General features: G+C 41.2%; 1 protein-coding gene across 2 annotated transcripts; it reads right to left on the bottom strand.

Moving 5' to 3' along the window:
• Positions 1–667: 667 nt before the first annotated feature.
• Positions 668–3361, bottom strand: LOC115743574 (trihelix transcription factor PTL-like). Of its 2 annotated transcripts, XM_048282864.1 has the most exons (3): positions 3216–3222; positions 2811–3017; positions 668–2312 (listed from the first exon to the last, which is right to left on the bottom strand). In XM_048282864.1, exons 2-3 carry the CDS (start codon positions 2963–2965, stop codon positions 1274–1276), a joined length of 1194 nt encoding a protein of 397 aa, XP_048138821.1. In that variant the 5' UTR covers positions 2966–3017; positions 3216–3222; the 3' UTR covers positions 668–1273. The 2 variants fall into 2 exon arrangements, with proteins under 2 accessions (XP_048138821.1, XP_030534276.1); XM_030678416.2 differs by having other exon boundaries at positions 2811–3361.
• Between the last annotated feature and the right edge of the window lie 18653 nt (positions 3362–22014).

The raw sequence follows: 22014 nt of genomic DNA, 5'->3' as shown, positions 1-22014 counted from the left end.
CCTTGAATTTCTAGCTTTTGTAATTTTGTCCTCAACTTGTGTCCAAATATTCAATCTAGTCCCCAGCTTTTGTTTTGCTTCATTTTCGTCTTTGTTCTCTTTTAGGTGGTGATTCAATCTATCACCATATTTCTTGACGTCATTTGCCTAAAGTGAGACATAACACCATTTGTTTCATTTCTCCTCAGGAAACCCTAACATGCTATGGAGAAATCAAATGTATGAACAACGCCATGGTCAAATATAAAGAAGCAAAATAAACGACATTATCCCACCATAACAGCAAATTTCACCGAGAAATTTGACAGAAGGATTGAATCGCGCTTAGTGAACAAAAGTAAAAAAGGACGAAGGTAAGCAATAAATAAGAGTTAAGGGCAAATTAGACATGGGACAAAGCACAAGGACCAAATCGACCATATCAAAAGTTTAGGGACCAAGAACATCGTATAAAAGTATAAGGGCGGTTTCTTTCATTTTTCTTTTCAAATATGATCACTAATCGACACTAGAAAACACATATGCGATGATTATAAGGCATTTTCTGAAAGGTGAATGTACCTGAAAAAACTAGGTGATCCAATGACTACTGAAAATGTTTATGTTGCCAACCAAGATTAGAACTTATCCCAAACCCTTGGCATATGATCCCCATTGTTCAAAAATCTTGCAGCTGGGTTCAGTGACACATTGAAAAGCCGATTGGACTGTCCGAAGATGGTAATAACTAGTGCTTTCAAGAATTACAAATTGAACGAGAAAGACAAGAAAGCAAAATTAACTTGCTAGGACATCAGACAAAGCACGTTGCAAGCCATGAAAGCCAGAACATGTGACCAACTAAATACTAGAGATCTTTAGCAGACGAACACCAAACCTTTCTAAGACAGTGATCCGCATCCAGAACCACAACTAGCATGGAAAGAAAGCACCATGAACAATACCTACTTCTTAAGAAAAGAGATCTTTCGTTGTCGGGAATGATAATGATCCTGTTAGCCTTCTATGAGCAAACTGCATCTCCCATTTCGAAGATCTTCATTATCGAACTAAAATCATCAGAGAGAGAGAGAGATATATACATATACCTCCATTCTTGTTATAGCGGTCGGGAATGTCCATCTCCCTCTCAACCTCAACCATCCGTCGCCAATTAATCCATCATCCGGGTCAGTTTCTTGCTAAAAACTATCCAATCCCATCTCACTATCACGGTCAAATCCGTCGTCCTACAACGATTTCTCCCACTCTAATGACGATGATCGATGATCTACTAGTTCTGATCTCCCTTGGTGAGCTTCATGCCATAGCTTTCCCACAAATTGTCTCCCTCAACCATCATGAAGCGGAAGCAGCTCTCCTGCATTGCGTTTCCGGTGTTGGAATTGGAAGGCGAACTCGAACCGTCGTTCATTTGAACCGATCGGGTCATACTCTCCGGTCCTTGCTCTTTAGTTATTTCACAATTTGCCCCTCCTTGGTTGTACATGACTTCATCGCTTCCGCACGGGTAATGACACCACCGCAAGTTGTCGTTGCGTTTCTTGAAATTATCGATGTCCTTACTTGATTTGGTGAGGCCATCGCTCTGATGGGTTTGGAGTTCAGCTGCCGCCAAGAGCTGACTAGGCGACGGCACAAATTTCAGGTCCCTCCCTGCCAATTTCTGCAACGCATCCATGAAAGTGGCATCACGAGCTTCGATCCACGCCTTCTCTTTTTCCCAGAACTTGCGCTCTCTCTCGATCCGGGCCATCTCTTGCTGCTTCCACTCCTCCTCTCTCAGTTCTCTCTCGCGCTCTTTCTCCTCGAGAGCCTTCACCATTTTCTCCAGCCACGCTTCTTGCCTCTCCGCCAGCTTCCTCATCTGCGAGTCGATGAACTCCTTGATCTTTATCTTCCAAACCCTCTTGCCTCTCCTTACCTTCTTTCCCTTCTCCACAGAAACATCCTCTTCATCGTCATCTGACGAAGAGGTGCCGAAGTCGGAGGAATTGGAGAGGCTGAGACTTTCACACGGTCTCTGAAGTTGATGAGGATGATGATGTCGGGATGCATCCTGGTTAATGTCATCGATGTTGGGTGGAGGATGAAAGTGGAGCGAGTGTGGAAGAGATTGAGCTTGGCAGATGGAATTCGAACTGGCGTTCTCTCCATAGAGAGCTTCGAGCTGACGAAAGAACCTGTAGTGCTTACCGTCCTGTCTACCGGCTTTTCCTTCTTTGGTCTTCTTGTAATACTTGTACAGGTTCTCGAATTTTTCCCTGCATTTCTTGCCGCTCCGCTGGTACCCATGTTCTTCCGACAGAATCCTGCGAAGAAGTAATTAAGGTTCAAAGAGATCATCAATGAGGAACTTCAATACATGATGATGCAGAAGATGAAGCTTTGAAAACTGGACTTAAAAGGGAAGACATGGCCTCAATAGGCGCTTTCCGAAAGACACCGGTGCGACCACACTTTTGTCATCCTCGACCCCAGTAGAAAAATGAAAGAGGGCAGCCACAAGCGACGAGTCAATTTCTTGCAGGAAACCGCAGGAACAAAGCGAACAAGAGACGACTAATGAACTGAACAGACAAGTGTGAGGTCGTTTTCTGACTCAAGGGCCAAGAAAATGGAGGCACGCACAAGTGTTAATTACACTGAGAAATGTCATTCCTTCTCTCTGAACCAAATACTGAGAGACTCAGAGTTCACAGGTAGAGTGACTGTGAGCATTCACTGTTCTTTTTTCCCCTAGTTCTTGCATAGCAGTACGATGCAATACGAATACTGTGACGGGTTACCATGTATGTGTGTTGTATTACCTTGAAACTTCGTCCCAAAGAGGGCCCTTTTGGTTGGCCTCCTTAAACCTAGAGTCGAGCCTCGACCTGATCTCAAGGAGGGTGAGAGTCTCCTGCCTCGGCCACCTCCCATTTCCGCCGTTCTCATTCTCTGAACCCCCCGCCGCTCCAGCCATGGCGGCCGAGGAGGGAGAGGAATGATCGAGGCCGAACTGGCGGTGGTGGTGGCTGTGGCTATGGCCTTGGCGTTGGCTATCGTGAAGCCTGCCGCCACCCATCATCATCGACTCCAAGTGCTGCGGCTGGTTCCGGTGGCCGCCGCCGCCCCCGCAGAACAGGTCCCGCGGGGAGATCGGCTGGACGTGCGTCGGCGGCGGTGGAGGCGGACGGGCGTTGATGAGGTGCCGCAAATCTGCCGCGGTGTACTGATGGTGGTGATCTTGCATCTCCATTTTGCCGAGGAGGGAAGAGAGCGAAAAGGAAAGAGGAAAAGTGGAGCTTCACTCAGCTAAGTAGAGAGAGAGAGAGAGAGAGAGAGAGAGAGAGAAGAAAGAGATGAGAGAGAGAGAGAGAGAGAAAGAGAGAGAGAGAGAGAGAGAGAGGGGAAAGGAGCGGCAGACTCGGATCGTGTCGTCCACGAAAGCGCTGGGAATTTATGCACAGGACGATGGTCCCATGTCCTATAATGGCGCTGTCTCTTTCTCTCTCTCTCTCTCTTCTGGTATTTCACAAATTACTACAATTGTCGAATTATTACGTTTTACATGGACGGGTTTTCACAGGATGTGTAGGAGTAACAAATTTCTATGCAAGGGATTGCCCCATTCAATATCTAACGTTAGATTGAGGGTGAATAAATTCCAACCATCCGATGTATTTAATAATGAAAGTCACTTGCCTCATAGTCTGATAGTACTATAAATTATTTATGATTATACGGTCTTCCAATCAATAAGTGCTTCACGCAAAACACGTCATGATAGTGTATGGATTTACAATTGATATTGTACTATCCATGTTTCTCTTTAACAATGTAGTGATTCATGAGTACTAAGAGAAAGTTACTAATTATGAGATTGTAAATGGTACGGTTAATTAAAGTCCTTCCTTTTGTAGGTAAAACCATGGACGTTTTCTTAGGGATTTTGCAACCCACAACTTTTATTCAAGGCACAAAAATAGCATGTATTTCGAAACGATATAATAAATATCGTCAACTACTCTCCGCATCCACCGTTAAGTTTTTGGTCCATGGAATGCGTATGAAATGTCAGCCACGGTGTTGACATGTACAAAAGGCACATTTGCTTGACCCAAAAGACGCCATTGATAGGTTAGCGAAAGTCGGACGACGATGTTTCTCTAAATTGTCATCGTTTCGTTCCTCTTAATTGGGATTAGTCTGCTTCATTTTCATTTCAGGATATCATTGCAGCTCTTTTCTTTACTAATTTGGTCACATCAGCTTGCTTCTTTTCTTACGATACAAACTTAGTTAAACAAATGTTGTTTATGTAAGACCGTACTGTGACTGCAGTAGAAAGAATGCACATGTTCACCCCGTAGACACTTAGAGACCCTCTTGTGTCCGCTTAGAAAGTATCTTCATCTCTTTTCACAATTATTATTTGATTTTCTATGGAAAATCTAATGGTTGGTGTTTTTGTTCCTCGAGTAAAAGCTCGTGGGTTTTTTTTGTGTCATTTGAAAAGTGATGGTACTTTTGTCCCGCAACAAAAGGGCAAGTGGTTTTTTTTTTTTTGGGACAGAAAAATTTTGCCTTGGCTATTCTGTTTTTCTACTAATATGTTTCCCTAATTCATTACCATTAGCCACATCACGTGCCATATTCACCCGCTTGGACGAAAATTTAACGGTGGGTATATTTGTTCCCTAGGTAAATGTTGGTGGCTTCTTTTTATGTTCTACATCCCACAAGCAAATGTTAAAGTGTCTTTATTTATTTATTTATTTTTTTTTGAGATTTCGCTTGAGAAAAACCGCATACCGATATGATAGTTAAGGGCGCGCATGCCAACACTTCTGCTCAAAAAATCAACTTATGGCCAAAAGTTGATTTTTCTAATCCTGTTTCCGAACAAAAGTTAATTTTTTTCAATTGTGGAGAAAAGTAAATTTTTTTTTACTTCTTCAAGTGGTTCTAAAATTACTTACGGAGCCATTTTTTTTTTAAAGTAGAAAGATAAAGTTGGATAACTAAATGAATTTTTGTTCCGAAAGCACTTATACAATAGAAATTCTACCTCAAAAGTGTTGTCATGCATATCCTAAATTTATGAAATAGAAAGGTTTGTTACAATCATGAAGATAAATTAGTAAAATTAGGAAGAGACTTTGAAATAAATTGTCACATGTGAAGGATAATAGCTGACTTGGCATTTACAAGGACAAAAAAGAGTATTACAATTATTCAGAACAATTACTGTACTATTGGTTAATTAGTAACCGGTAGCATTTTCATGTTAAGAACTCTGCAGTAAGTGCAAATGAGTTACGACGGTTAGATGTCAATTACGACATATAAAGTTAAATTACTACCTGCGACTGGATTATCACTATTTCCGGTAAATTACAACAAATTGAGGAAAAAACATATGGCTTAAAATGGGGGGATCATCACGGGTTGCTCTTATGCTTCGTTTCTTTCACGGAAAAAGTCTTCCTGGAAAATATTTTCTTCAATTTCTAGCGTTTGGGGGGGGTTGGAAATGTGTGGTCAAAGAAATATTTTCCGATCAACGAAAATATCCTTCAAAACTCAAGAAAATGATTTCCATTTTGAAAAACCAGAAGTCATTGTCCCCATCTTTCTTACTTCTTCCTTTTCTCTCTCGAAGGCCCTTTGAGTGATTTGAGTTGCACTCTCTCTCTCTCTCTCTCTCTCTCTCTCTGCGGTGGATCCGAGAGGCAAGCGAGCGAGCGAGGCTCGGCCTCGCTCGAGGCCAATGCCGTAGCCATTCTTGTTGTTGTTTGGGGACGAGGATGAGGTGTGCAAGGCTGCGATGAGAGCTTCACACAAGACATTGTTGAGAAAACCTCCCTTTTGAATATTTTGATTTTGACAAAGCTATCATATTTGGAAAGAATATGTTTAATGCATATAAACTTTTTATTCTAGGAATGAGCATGTGAATATTAGCTTATATTGTTCTAAACTTGACGTTTAGACTCAAGGTAGTGTCGTCGCGTATTTGCTTCCGAGATAGCTATAGTCTTTTATTCAGATGGAGGAAGATGTTGTCACCGAAGACTTAATCTTAAGAAGACTTATGTGACACATCAACAAGGACTTTATTGGAGCTTAGAGTCACTATTCTAATATGTTCAGATTCAAAAAGTTTCTTCTTCTAAAGACTGCTTTTGAATTAAGTTAAGACTCTACAATACTTTTTGGATAGATTTTGAAGAACCACTTTTGGTAGGTTTTCGGTTTGGCTGAGTTATTTGTGGAAGTCTGTAATTTTTGATTGACAAGATTATTTTCCAATCGGATCAGAAGAATATCTTCGATTGGATATTACCTTCCAGGAATAAGTTCTGTTGAAGATTTGAATTAACTCTACTTATGGAACTAAGGATTTAGTTGTATGGACGATCGAATCGAAGAGTTCGAGACTCTACTCCAATGGCTACTATATCTTTCTAGATACGGTCTCGTTCAATCACGATTGTTGGTGTCCAATCAATGATTGAAGAGAAATCCTTTGAAGACATGTTCAATGGCTAGTTTGGAGGTGAAGGAGTATAAGAAGGAGATCCACGGTGTTCAATCGAGAGAGATCAGAACTTACAATTCCAAAGTACTTGAGTTATTCAGATTTACATTCTTATTCTCGAGAGCTATACATCTTATCTTTGAGAGGTTTTGTAAGAGTAATTGAATGAAATATCTCTTGTAACCTTTCGATGATTCATATAGTGGAATCCAGCTAATCGGCCGTCAGAGTGGAAGAGTGGACGTAGGCTTGCTAAAGCCGAATCACTATAAATATTGTGTGCAATTCTCTTCTACTCTAAACTCTCTTTACTGTGTTTAGATCTCTATACTTCATACTCTGAATCTATAGCTAAATTGTTTCAGTTTTGAGTTTTGAATCTATTTAAATTCCACATTAAGTTTCAAAACTGCTTAGAATCACCTATTCACCATCTCTAGGTGATATTGCTAGATACAACAAACATAAGGAGCCATTACACCGGGGAGAACAAGATCCCGACCACGGCGCGGACCGAGAACATGATCTCCGTCGCCAAAGCCGAGAGCAACGTCATCCTTGCTGGAACCCTAAACTACTTCGACGGAATCTCCGGATGCGACGCCTATCAGAGAGAGAGAGAGAGAGAGAGAGAGAGAGAGAGAGATGCGAAGAGGAGTGAAATGGGATCGTCGAAGAAGAAAGGAAAAAAATAAAAGAGAAAAAAGATAAACGAAAATCATTAATTTTTTTTAAAATAAAATATAAATATTGAAAGTGAAAATTGATTTCCCTTGCCAAATGACGGAAAATATTTTCCAATTCGTTTTCAAACTTCAGCTAATCACTAGAAAATATCATCATTTTTCTAGAAAACGACTTTCTGAAAAATATTTTTCAGAAACGACTCATTTTTCATGAAACAAACGGAATCTTAATATGGAGCAAATTTGTCACTAATAAAAAAAGACATGCATTGAGAGAGAGGGTGGTCTAATTGGCGAGGTACAATGGTCTGGACATAAAAGGCTGAATGCAGAGCAGGGTAAGAGCAACCAACAACTAACGCGTGTACAGTGCCTTGGATTCTTGACCGTTGATGAGCCTTCTTTGGATTTTCTGCACATCGAATATTGACTTACGTAAATGATTAAGAATTCCTTTTTACAACTTGCCACAGAGAACCTTCGTCATTTGTGAAAAGAAAAATAACATAAAGGTTATTTGAAAGAAAAACGATACAAGATTAAAGATTTTGGTTGATCTTAGAAAGACGAAAGCTTTTCCACATGGGAACAAGCTGAAAGAGAAGCTAGTATATCCAGTACAGGGAACAAACAACATCAAATTCAGATAAACAAGGGTTTCACTTGGTCTTTATGATTGCCGTGTGGCAGGACATCTACCAGAATTTTGCTACTAAATTAGTGATGCATCTTATATTCAAGACGAGCGCTCTCAATCAAGAAGATCAATCCGTATTCAAGATCAACACGTCTCTCATTGATAAGGCTCTCATCGGCAAGTCTCCTCATTCGGGGTCAACATCGAAATGTCCAAGACTCTCATAGAAAAACTGTCATTAAGACTTCATCATCTCCCATGCATTGGAAGCCTACAAGACACTTTGGAACCATCACAAGTATTGATGCACTTTTAATAGCTCCTAGTCTCTAGGCGCTACTAGTTTCTATGTGCTTCAAGATTTCTAGTTTCTAGATTAGACTATGGTCTTGTGCACTTCTTTTGTTTTACGTTAAAAATGCCATCAAATTTCTATAGAAAGACAGACAGATTTGATTAATGAAACTTGCCTAGTGCAATTCCATTGAACCACGAAGAGTTCATACCCCTTGAAAATCTAGAAGAGTTTTCACTTTGTCTTTGAAGAGTCGGAGTTTTTCAAATCCTGCATCATCATTGAAAAGATGCAAACATCAATCTAGAAAAATTGATGTCATTTTAACTTCCGTTGAGGCTTAGAAGAGCAACCCTTGAAATTCCTATCAATTTTTTTAATCCTATCCATTCACGAATCATCCACTTCCTTCCATCATTGACTGTCCTACAATGCTTATGTCATAAAGCTAAATGTACAAAAGATGTAGATTCAAGAGTCCTCGAAATTTTGGTTTGGAATCAGGTCATTCCGATTTGTAACGACAAAGTTATGACCATTTTCCCGAACTCGCACGTAACTGAAATTTTTGCCAGCTTCGTGATGGAGTTTCAACGAATATAAATCACTTGCCCGTTCCTATTGTCTTAGTGGTCATCCCAAGACTACATCAATTAGCCTAAGAAAATCCGAGTAAAATTGAAACTCGGAGAATGTGAGCTCCTACACGCGATATATAGCAATTCTCTTCATCTTTATGATAACTACGTGGCATGATGTATAGCATAGTTTTACCACTTAAACCTATCGTCGATAAGCATTGGCTTATTGATTAGCATTGAGGAGGTTTGCTCCAATGAAATCACTAAGCCTTACGGCTGGGTAAGTGTAACGGCTTAGGCCCACCACGCTTCCGTTGCGCCACTTGGAAGATATTGTTCGCTTTGGACACATAATCCTCGCAGTTTTATTCTTCCGAGGGCCACCCATACAACCCTCAGAAAATGCATCTTGTAAGTCTAAGGAGGGTCTATCCATATAAACTATCCAAGACCTCACTCCATAGGTGATGTGGAACAGGATGTTACATACTTCCCGCCTCGCCGGCATAGCATCCTCGTTGTGCCCACAATGGCACCAGCGAGGGCCCGCTGCGGCCCCACATGCTGTCGGGAGTTGGCTTTGATACTGCCCGTAATAGCCTAGGCCCACCACGCTTCTGCTGCGCCACTCACAAGATATTGTTCGCTTTGGACACACAGTCCTCAGGGGTTTTGTTCTTCCGAGGGCTACCTATACAACCCTCGAAAAACACGTATTGCAAGTCTAAGGAGGGCCTAGCCATATAAACTATCCAAGACCTCACTCCCTAGGTGATGTGGGATAAGATGCTACATACTTCCCCCCTCGGTATCGACACGTGAAAGACATCATGCACTTGAGCAAGTTTCGGCGGCAACGCCAACCGATATGCCGGATTTTCAATCTGTTCCAAAATTTCAAATGGTCCATCATATCTCAGGCTCAACTTTCATTTCTTGCCAAATAGAGATGTTCCATGCATCGGCGACACTTTCAAAAATACATGATCTCCCACCTGAAACTCTAAAGGTCGGCGCCTCTTATCTACTTAGTTTTTCTAGCGACTCTGAGTAGTCTTGAGTCTTTTACTGATCTTGATAGCTTCCAATAACTGTTCTACCAACTCAGGACCAATGATACTTCTTTCACCCTATATTAGATACAAAGTCTTGTGGATAATATTATGTATTCATATGACCACGTGCAGATTTAAATTGCATGTTTTAGCATGAAAATGGCGTTGGGCCGAGTCTTTGAGCACGTTGCCTTTTTATGACCCGAGGCGTTTTGGTAGGGTTGTTGCGGGCCAGGGGATCGGGGCTTGACAACCCTGCCCAAGGTGGTATACAGTAACGGCATAGGCCCACCACGCTTCCGTTGCGCCACTTACAAGATATTGTTCGCTTTGGACACACAATCCTCATAGTTTTGTTCTTTCGAGGGCCGCCTATACAACCCTCGAAAAACGTATCTTGCAAGTCTAAGGAGGGCCTAGCCATATAAACCATCCAAGACCTCACTCCCTAGGCAATGTGGGACAAGATGTTACATACTTCCCCCCTCGGTGACACAACATCCCCGCCGTGCCCATAATGGCACTATTGAGCACCCGCTGCGGCCCCACATGCTGTCGAGAGTTGGCTCTGATATCAACCGTAACGGCCTAGGCTCACCACGCCTCCGCTACGCCACTTGTAAGATACTGTTCGCTTTGGATACATAGTCCTCTCGGTTTTATTCTTCCGAGGGCCGCCCATACAACTCTCAGAAAACGTGTCTTGCAAGTCTAAGGAGGGCCTAGCCATATAAACTATGCAAGACCTCACTCCCTAGGCGATGTGGGATAGGATGTTACAGTAAGTGTCACTCCTTATTAAATGTGGAAGAGTAACATAATAGAAAGGACATGAGAAGAGAAGCAAGTGACTCTAGTAGGTGCGAATGCTTGGTGGCAAGTGAGAATGCGTGTTATTTGAAGTCTTTGGAAATCATGAGAAGTTCACAATGAATTCTCAATGGTTTGAACATTGAATAGCCGAAATCCGAAGATGCTGAAATTCGAAAATACTGAAATCGAGGAGCCCGATATTCTAGAAACACAGGAGAGCCAATGGTCAAAAGTCAATAAATGAATGAACTAATGGGGTATTTATATGTAGGGCCAAGTTAATAGTTAGGATGATAGCATGTGGCAATCCACATGTAGGAAAATCGATCGGGACGAGTGTTTGGAAAATCCTCTATGTTGTTTTGACGATGACAAAGACAATCAAATGCTACTAATGTGTGTATTAATTGAGTAATACCAGGTAATATATAAACAAGCCACAATGCAAATGGTATCCGCTCGGGTATGAGATAATTAGGTGTGAATCTAATGTGTTGAGTTCTCTATCACAATCAAGAATGCAATTGATATATGAGGTAAACAAGGTATTGGACGTCAAGATGTCTACAAGCTAGAAGGATCTCTACAAAGGTGAACAAGTTGGAATGACCTTGATCAGGGGGGAACAAGCAAAGAAGAATGGGAATGTTTGAGGAAGATTGGAGGGACCAATATAAAGTGAATAGCTAGATGGACTTTGGTGATGGTGAACAAGCCTAAAACTATGATGTTTATTGAACTTGGAAAGGATTGCACTTGTGAACAAGCCTAGAATGAGGATGTTCAAGAAAGCTTGGAAGGACCATGAAAGTGAACAGTTTGGTAGAGTCAAAATCATCAATCTGCATGGAAGGACCGGAAGATAGAAGAGCAACGGATCATTATCGAGACATTAGATTGTTGGTTGGAGCAATTCTCTTTGTATGAGGTGGAAAGACAGTAACAATACCAATGATCTTGGTGAGGTCGATTACGATGAGGAATCAACAAGGATATTGAAATTTTTTGAAGTGTTCTGAACCTAACTTAGTCAATCGGTGAATATAAGGAATCAATGAGAATGTTGATGTCCTTTGATGTCTTTGGAAGCTGATGAAGCCAAGAGGATCATTAGAAAATTTATTGCATATCATTCCTCACAAGTTCGTCGGTGGGCAACATTAATAAACTATTGATAATTTGCACTCCCGATTATGGGTAAGAGACAATGTAGATACTGAGCCCTGGAAAATGGTGTCCACATGTTCATTTGATTGGAATGGTAATAACACCAATAGAGCGATTACAATAACTTAGAATTCATATCGGGAACATTGAAGATAAATTAGAGTAGTTATGGTAATTCTGATAGAAGACAGACTTTAACAAGAGCAGTTTGATTGGTTAGGAAAAATTGTCATTTTTAGGAGCTGTTCATATGCTGATGATGCTAGAACCAATAGTTACTTCATGAAATTGAATAGGAAACAATCATCCAAGAGAAGTAGCGAGGGGGTGGCATTGAACAAACCGAGTCCATAACTTTTTAGGGTTCTTTTTTACTCTATATTAGTTAATAGTGACTATGTTATCGATAATGAATTTGTGCGGTGCTACCGAGTTGTACTCAAGTAAAGTTAAGTATACAAGTGTAAGAGCAATGGTTATATCCTGATAGTATGATTTATGGTGTGAAACAAACAATACTTGCTAGTTGTAACTTGCACAGCTGGTTGCTAGTGGATTCTTGCCTTGTCATGATCGTTAGTGTGGAGAGTGGATGTAAGCTTAGGGATAAATGTGACATCCTAGTTTCTGCCTATGTTATTAATGAGCAAATTGAATTAGTTTTGGCCGCAATAATTGAGGAAATGTCACTTAAGGGACTTTAGTTGATGGCGTGGAAATTTATCGATAAAAGGACAAAGGTGTCTTATTATTAATTTTGGTCCCATAAAGCTAGATTATGTGAAAAATTAGTTCAACTAGTGTAATTTCTCCTTGGTGGACCGAATACACTTGGAAGAGTACATGGAAGACAAGTGTCTTCCATGCAATCAACCTCCCACCCCTATATAAGACCCTCAATTCTCTCTCTTCCCTCATTTGCACCAAGGACACTCTCAAACTCTCTCTTCTTTTCCTTTATATATCAGCACCCCCGTATTCTCTTGGTTCCCCTCTCAACACCGATTCCATCTCTCTCAATCTCTCTTGTTCTCTTGTTTGTGTGGTGAAGAACGAGCTTGAGCATAACACGGTGGCGGTCTTGTGATCATTCTAGTGCGTGGAATTAAGGTGAGTGGAATTCTAACCCATTAAACTTTTGGATTTGTCGATTTAGGCTTGCATGTCACCGATTTTCCTTACATGTTGCTTCGATTAGAGTAATTGACATGATTGAGTGTCGAGTTAATGAAATTGATGGATGGATTGTCGAAATTGGGGTGGTTAGTGGTGGCCGAGTGAGGAAGGGTTCGGTTTTGGCATGTAGTGCAATGGAGTGTCTTGCATGTCATTCTTATTAGCGTGATTGGGATCCTTGAGGGTAGGATTAGTGAAATTAGTGGATGGATCATCGAATTAGGTTGTGGACCGAGTTTGGCCGAGTGAAGTAGGTTTAGTTTTGGGTGGTGTTAGTGTACGACAAACCTTCAAATGGCTTGCATGTCATTTCTAATGCTTGAATGGTCTCCTTTTAGTTCTTAATTGAGTAGTTTTATGGTTAATCTTGGTGCAACGAGCATTGATTATTGAATTGAGCAAAGTTGGTATGGAGGCTAAGAGTCCAGGGGGCAAATACTATTAGTTTGTGGAGGTTTTAACGGCGATTAGCCCTTTCCATGACCTATTTTTCGCTTGAATGTTGATTGTTTGATATCCGGCTAGTTATCTCCGGCTATAGTTGTGAATAGGATGGTAAGGTCAGATGGTCGGATTAGCTCCTATATGGAAATGCCGAATGTGTATATGGCATGTCTATCCAATGATTGACGTTTTCGATAGTTGGCATGTTAGATATTTTACTAGCTGAGTTTTTACCTCACTCTCGTTGGTTGTTATTCTTTTTAGATTAGTGAACTAGTAAGGATGGTGGGGAAGAGTGGCGAACATGCTATGGTGGTGGTGCTGGATAGTGACATGATTGTAGATGGGAGTAATCGATACCTTTTGTAGCCTCCTAGTATTTTCTTTTCTTTGATGTAGGGCCGATCTTCTTATATATAACTAGAACCAATGATTTTGTGTGTGTGTGTGTGTGTGTGTGTGTGTGTGTGTGTGTGTGTGTAATTAGTTCTTTGTGAGATGAGTTAGATGATTGTACTTATAACAAGTACAAGTAGTGAAAACCTATTAAAGGCTATATACTTAGGAGCACGTGCTGTGTTGATTGTGTTCTTATGGCATGTCGTGCTTTCTTTTGACTTCCGTATGCACCAAATATTATTAATAAAAGATTAAAGAAGAAGGCAAGTAAGTGGTGCCCTGAGACGTCACAATAAAATCGAACCAAAATAAATTATAGTGTGCTATCTTTCAAACAACATTAGCTACGTCTCGTCTCTTGACGAGTCCCGACCCCCTCGAGACTTCGTTAGTAGCGGCAAGTGAGGGCGGATTGGGGCTTTGAAGAAAAACAAACACGAAGCGCAGGAACGAAGCTTCGTGTTTACTTCTTTCTTTTGCCCCGGTTTTCATTCATGGATTGGATGATGGATAAACCAGCAAGCTGCCGCTCTTTCCTAAAGGTAAAGGAGCGGGCATAGTGAACTATAATTGTGAAAAGGTTGGAAGATCTAGCCAAAGAAGGCGATAGCCCTGTAGATTCGTTCCCATGGTTCAATCCTTCCCAACAAAACACGGCGTGTTCCAATTCTGATCGCTTTTACGCAAGAAAGGGGGACCATGCTCTAAGAGAAGCTGCTATTTCATCCGGTCCGAGGAAGGAAGTGACTTCAGAAAAGAGAAATGAAATGACTTTTTCCTTGACAGATTCGATTCATTTGCAAACTCATCCCAGAGTTCAAGATCATGGGATCCGTTTCTATCAGATAGGAAGGGCTCTTGTACAAAATGTACTTTCGCATTATTATCAGCATTACTTATTCGTTATTATTAGTAATTGTTCACCGGCAACACACCTAATTATGTTAAACTATTTTTGCTGCTAGCGAAGTTTAAGTTGTTATATTCCATGGAAGTTCTTTATATTTCTCACTCAACCTTTCACTCCCTCTAAGTTGTATTGTTAGCACCAACAATTGGAATCAAAGCCTCATTGTTTGTTATTATAAGTGCTTTTACTTATGGGCATAAATATTTTATTATGGCTAACTATATATGAAGTGTTTTTACAAATTTCTTTATGATGATGATAAATTCTTTGAACTCAAGATCTCCAGAATTGCTTCATTGCTTTTAAGTATTTCTTTGTTTTGAACGAAGTCTTCTAGATTAAAATTTCACAAACTCTCCTTCTTGGCTTTGAAAGATTTTTCCGATTACTTTGATTAAGTTCTTTGGCGAGAAGATTATGCTAATCTAGATGACTAGCTACAAGAGAGAGTAAATATAATCATTAAAAATGCAGAAGAAATGAGATGATTCACTTTATCCTTAAGAGCTATACATTTCTTGCAATGTGGTTTATCCAATACTGAGTTTGACAAAATTTCTTCTTATAGCCGAGCAAAGGAAATTTGGGATATGCTTGAAATTGCCTATGAAAAGACTGCTAAAGTTAAAGAAATAAAGATGAATATCTCGCTTGGTGATTATGAGACTTTCAATATGGAGCCACATGAAGACATCAAAAGAATGTTCATGTGCTATAATGTCATCATGAATGGACTTGTTGTACATGGCAAGATCCACACAAATGAGTAACATTCAAGCAAGATTCTTGAGCTCTATTGCTTTACTTCAAGAATGAGTTCTTTTGAAAATCGCCAATTCATGAAGCTCAGAGAGCTCAATTCTTGACCCGGGATGAGTTTATTGCAATTCTGGTGCCTTATGAAATCCAATCTAACAATGAGCCAAGAAAGTCCAAGGGCAAAAGTCTATTGCATGTACATTGTAGATTTTGAAAGATAGTTCTCCAAAAACAACAATGATGATGAATAGCATTGTTGATTTAGGAATTCTAAAGATTCTTGAAAAAGAAGAAGAAATCCAACAATAAGATTATTGTGCATCCGAAGCTAAAAAAGAAGTAGAAAATTTGGAAAGAAAATGCTTTGAGCAAATTGGATTGGAGATCGCTTGGCATCAACAATTATCCTAGATATCACCGTAAGTAGGTATCCGCTCCGTCGATTATCTACAAAAGATCAACGAATCTAATCCTCCAATTCCCAATGCCATTGATGAAGGATCTCAAATAAGGTTAATTAGATGATATTTGTTATACATCTACCTTAGGTAAGAGAATCAATCTCATGTTCATCCTCTAACTTTCAATGCAAATCTTTGAAATAATTTATTCTGACTCTTGATGATACTTGCTAAAGTGTTGATGATTCATATTGATGTTATTCCTTTTCATAAGTATAAGACATCACATGCACTTATTGTAAGACAAGACATGTGCAATATTTGTATATGATGCTAGCATTGCAAGTTATATTCTTATTGCATTCGAGATTCTTTTTGCTTAAGGAGAATCCCCTGATGCATAAGGAAATCATTGCATGCTTTCATGCTTTTGGATGTAATTGTTATGTTCTCAAGAATATTGATGATAATGTTGGTAAGTTTAAACCAATGGCCCATGAATTTATATTTCTTGATTATTCTACTTCTAGCAGAGCATATCGTGTACTCAACCAAGTTTCATAGGAAGTGGAAGAATCAATAAATATTAGGTTCAAAGATCAACTGAAAGGTGCAATGCTGATGATAATGAGTAACTAGTGTTGTTGCTAGTAGGATTGATGATATTGATCAAGATCGACAACTTGAAGCACTAAGTTGGAAATATGCACCATAACCAAAGGATGGATGATACAAATCAAGTAACTCTAACGTCAACAACTTGTTTCAACTCACGAAAGCACTTTACGTACTCAAATAAGCACCCGGAGCATGATATGAATGGTCAACTTCTTTTCTTGTTGCAAATGGGTTTGAGGAAGGTCAAGTTGACACTACCTTTGTCACGCCTCGATGTCCCCTTTCGGGCTCATCAACATCCTACTACGATCGTTCGGGAAGGTTAAACCCAGGATTCAACGACGTAATCTAGCGTGGTATGTTATGCACAAGCGGAAGCATAAAACCAAAACTCTGTACAAATTGAACTAAGATGACTTCAGAAGACGAGAATAACATTAAACATAAAAGAAAATATGATCATTCTTACAAAACATTAAAAACGACAATGCAGGTAAAGGTTCGAGAGAGGTGGTCAACTTCACAAAAGAGAATGACCTAACTAAACCCTACACCTACCTTAGAGGTGTCCAAAAAGTCAAGTGGCATAGCTAAACCTAAAGGTCGGGTACACTCGCCATCGAGGAGTCCTCGTCGGTCATCGAGTCGTACTCTCTGCTGAAGCATCCGACTCCGCATCTCCAGGAACATCTACCTCCTCCGGGTCAGAATCCAAGTCCATGGGGGCATCGAACTCGTTCTCCATTTTCGGCTTGGACTCGGAATCCAGCGGCGCATTAAACTCGTCCATTAGCTCCCGCTCAGAAACAGTATGCTCTTCGGACTCCGCGTCAAGATCCGAGGGTTCCACCACTTGCTCTTCTTCCATCAGCTCCGGGGGTTTCGATTGACCATCTTCAAGCTTGACTTCGGGGTGTAAGACTTCGCCATCCGGAGGAGTGGGATTGTACTAGCCAGGTATCACGCTCCGGGGTATGTTGAAGCTCCTCGTAGGTCCAAAGGTCGTATCTTCGTCCCGGTAAAATCATGCCTTAAAATAATGGGACTTCCACTCATCATCTCCCTCGTCGACCCATACTATGCTCCTTTTCCTTATGTAAACCTTATCTTCATCCACATGATACTCGGTAACCGAGGTCATGATGTCCATCGGCACCCCAAAACGCTTCAGTGGCATACTCAAGGTCGGTGGTCCGAAAAGTGGGTCCCATGACGGGGTGAGATTTAATCCTAGTAAGTTGATCCTAAGCCTACCCTAGGTCTACAGTACCTCCGAACAATTTTTAAAACACAGAATTCAACTAGAATAATCATAGGACAATTCATACGATACTTGAGATTAAATTAAACCGGCATGACACATGCTTTCAATTAGCGGTTAAATCATCGCTAAGACCGAACTTCGACTTAGGCACTTAACAGCAATTAAATCACAACACGTGGCAATAAACCCCAAATGGCTCAAACTGCTCAATGATCGGGCTCGCGATTATCACCTCGGGCTCGATAACATATATACATATAGCACCTGCGTTAGTACGCATCAAGTTGCTATCTCAATTCATAGACTCACGTTAGTATGCATCAGGTCGATCCCACGTTAATACGCCTTAGGACGGTCCCGCGTTAATACGCATCGGGACAGGCACAAATCCCGCGATTATCGTATTAGGGTACGATGTGCATAAATACTCATCATATAATTCGATCGACTATAAACCCCGTGTCAAAACGCATCGGGGTGTTCACAAGCACACTTTCACAATCAGAGCATAATAATTTCATTCCGTGCCCACAATCCAGTTGACCCACATTTTAATACTTCATGATCGAGTATAAGGGAAACTAAGCCAAGTTCTCAATATTTGGTTCGTGCTATTCATCTATAGCCGAAAATCACCATATGATCGAATACTCTAGGGCACCGTATGGATTCAATCATCAATTTTTCCAAACACCACATGATGGCCGAACAATCTTAGGGATTAAACCTTTGCATTAGAGCAAAATAGCACAACCATTAGCCCAACCAATCATTAAGAGTTCAATCAGCCACTATGGTACCTTTATAAGCAACAATATGGTATCAATTCTACTTATCACCACCATTGCATCAATTAAGCCTTTAAACATACTCAAATGCCGAAATAATACTTGGCTCTCAATCAATCATACCAAACCAAATATAGGATCCTAAATCAGCCATGGTTACTCACTTTAGTCTCTAGCACACACCCATATTTGATTTGGTCCCACATGGCGCATCCGGCCCTTTAATACATGCCCAAAACAGCCCACAAACTCCCCAAATCAACATCCAAACGTACGCCTTAGTAACCTATAGTCCTAAGGCAAGATTAAGAGTCACTTACAACCTGGTTTGATGAAGAAAAATTGGAGAATGAGTTCCCACTTTGCGCGACCAGATCCGTGCACAAGGGGTCCGGTTCGGTTCAAAACAAGTACCACAAGTTTAGCCACTAATCCACTCTTAAACCTTAGTAAAACACTAGCCTAAGACCTCTCAAGCTTATAGGATCACTCACCTCAAGGGTGAGCTAGAACAGCCCACAAAAACCGGTGATGGCAGCAGCAATTTTTGGCGGTTCGTGGTGGTTTGGTGGTGGCGTGATGTTGGCCAGAGCAGCTCATGGCGGCGACGGGTGTGGCGACGTTCGGGCGGTGAGCAACGGCGGGGAAGGGAGAAAATTGAGAGAGTGAGAGAACGAGAGAATGAAAGTGTGAGGGGAATGGAGGATGGTTGTTGCGACCCGAGGCCTTCTGCGAATCCTGGTTGACGACCCGCCCTTCCGACCCAATTGGCGGTGGATCATGACGTGCGGGTTCCTCCCATGACCTTTTACTCGAATCGTGAGGGGAAGGAGATATAAAAATCAAAATCAACCTTAATGGGGTCGGATGACATGTGCACAGTGTACATGCATATGGAGTCGCCACCGATCAATTTTTGGAGGGTATGATCGGGAGCCCTATCGAGCGATCGGGAGAAACTGTTCAATTCCACGAAAACCAGAGAAGTGGGTCCGGGGACTTGATTACACCGAGTTTCGAATCGACGCCCTTTCGTTACCGAAGTTGAGTGATTTTCTAACCTAAGAATTCATGCAGATGATATTCAAGGCGAGGTAGGCTCTAACGATCTAGGGTTATCACGTAGACGGGAATTTCTATTCTATCAATCACAATCAGAAAATTAAATGTACAATCATGGATAATCACAATCAAATCAAGCAATCAAATGAGCACGACATGCTTAATACGGCCCTATCAGCCCGGAGAAAGATCTAATCGAGTTCTGGGATGGTTTTCGGAAAATTTTTGGAGCTAGGTGCCTAGAAGGGTAAAATGGTCATTTGGAAGGTTCGGGACCCGAAAATTACAAACGAGGGTCGGGCCAATCGAATGTGGCTATTTTCCATTTTTTGTGATTTTTTCAGAATTTTTTTGGAATTTTTATTTATTTATTTAAAATCAATAATTTTCCGGATCGACGTAAATCGACCCTCGGAACTTCAAAATTTTTCGATCCGGACTATAAGAGTCCCGAATCGACCTAAACATTTTTTAAAAATTTTTTTGGGAAAATCCGGGAATTTTTAAGATTTTTTTTATGAATTTTATTGATTTTTTTTATTTTTAAAAAAATATTTTTATGAATTTTTTATTAATTTTTTGGACCGGGTCAATCCGGTCAACGTCCGGTCAACCCAACCTTGACCCGGTTCGGACTCGCTCGGCACTAAAACGATGCCGGATACACTTATTCTATTTTTTTGATTTTTTAAAACTATTTTCCTAATTCCGGAAATACAAAAATTAAACGGACGACCACGATTAAACCCGAAAATGATCCTAGCCGTTCACTCGACCGTACCCACGTGGGCCTCACCACACCAGATCACATCTACCCTATGCATAAAACGACGCTGCATCGCGTACGGACGAACGGCCGTGATTGAACCCGGACTCGATCCGGACCGTTCATTCCTATTAAACCCGAAACGATGACGCATCGTACTCTATTCCTAAACGAGGTCGCATGCCTATTAACCTAAACGACATCGTTTTTTTATTTTTTTATTTTCTAACGAATAAACTAATTATCTAAAATTCCAAAATTATAATCTAACGGCTCAAAATCAAACTAACCTATTTTCCTCAACCATTGGATCTAATCCGACTCGGCCCGCTCGCTCAACGGACGAGCCGACTCACCTCTGGGCCGGACCAATCACATCCCGCCACCTTAGACGTTGACTTGTTGACCATGCAACGTGGACTTCGTCCTCAACCTCTCAACGGCCATTAAACGGACGGCCGAGACTTCTCGGTGAGATCCGTCGGTGAAATCTCGACCGATCGACTCCAAACCGTAACCAATCAACTCGCCCGGACTTCTAGATCAACATATCAAAGAATCTAGCTATTTCATCTACTAAATCAACATGAATCAAGCTCGTGTAGATCTCGGCCATGGACAATCGAACGATCAAACCAGAGCATAACTATTCAATCACAGCTTCGATAACACTCAAATCAAGTTTAGGATACTTACCTCGAGCTCCGATTGAGCTCGCAATGGCTAGAATCGCCCGGTCGGAGTTCGACCAGGTCGCGACCGGTTGAAGGCTTGACTCGGGGTATTCAGGCGAAATCAATACAAAACAGGGATGTAGACGTGCTCAGCGATGTTATAGAAGCAAAACGCCTCAATAATATTCAAGGATTACGGCCGGAGGCAACCTCCGCCATAGATGCACAGTGAGAAGGCCGAGAGCTCCCGTCACATCCCGCAATCCTCCTTGAATGTACATCCACATAAGGCGTAAAATACTAACCCAGGATACCACATTACAGCATACGATAAAACATGTAATGCGCAAAATGAAGGTAACTAAAACCCCGACTAGAGAACAAGTGGATAAAAGAGGAGAACCAAATATTCACGGATATATACAACGTTAGTCAAGCGATAAACATCAGCGAGACTAGATGCAGCACCCACAAAAGAACAAAAGTAAGAACAAGAGAACAAGTCCCAAAAGAAAACCACTGGGCCTAAAAAAAATCTAACAAAGCGAACTGGAATATCCAAGCTAGACAAAAGAACTCCCAATAACCCCGCCACTCTCGTCCTCGGCGGTCGTCGGTACATAATCTGGGTCTGTCTATGCAATCTCCTCCTCTGTCTCATCGTCGGTGTCTTCCTCATCCTCCGAATCCGAGATCACCACAACATGCCGGTCGTCTACTTGGGTAGGGCTCCTCTCTGATATGTTCCTAGATCCAGCCGCGGATATCTCTACGTCCGTCTGTATCTCGGGACGAGTCGGGTGGCACCACTCTGGAACAACCTCCACTGGAACGTCCTCGGGTCGGAGAGGACCCCGTAGGTCGCCATCTCCCAGGCGGAGGAACCAAGACTCAAATAGATGAGGCTGCATTTGTCCCGCTCCTAAGTCTACCCAAATCTTAGTACACTTTCTAACATTTACTACACCTTTACTTTTAGGAAACTCCTTAAAA

The sequence above is a fragment of the Rhodamnia argentea genome, chromosome 7 (genome assembly GCF_020921035.1).
Source record: "Rhodamnia argentea isolate NSW1041297 chromosome 7, ASM2092103v1, whole genome shotgun sequence".
Taxonomy (NCBI): domain Eukaryota; kingdom Viridiplantae; phylum Streptophyta; class Magnoliopsida; order Myrtales; family Myrtaceae; genus Rhodamnia; species Rhodamnia argentea.
Note: the sequence above shows the minus strand (reverse complement) of the source record. Positions and strands in the feature narration are given on the sequence as shown.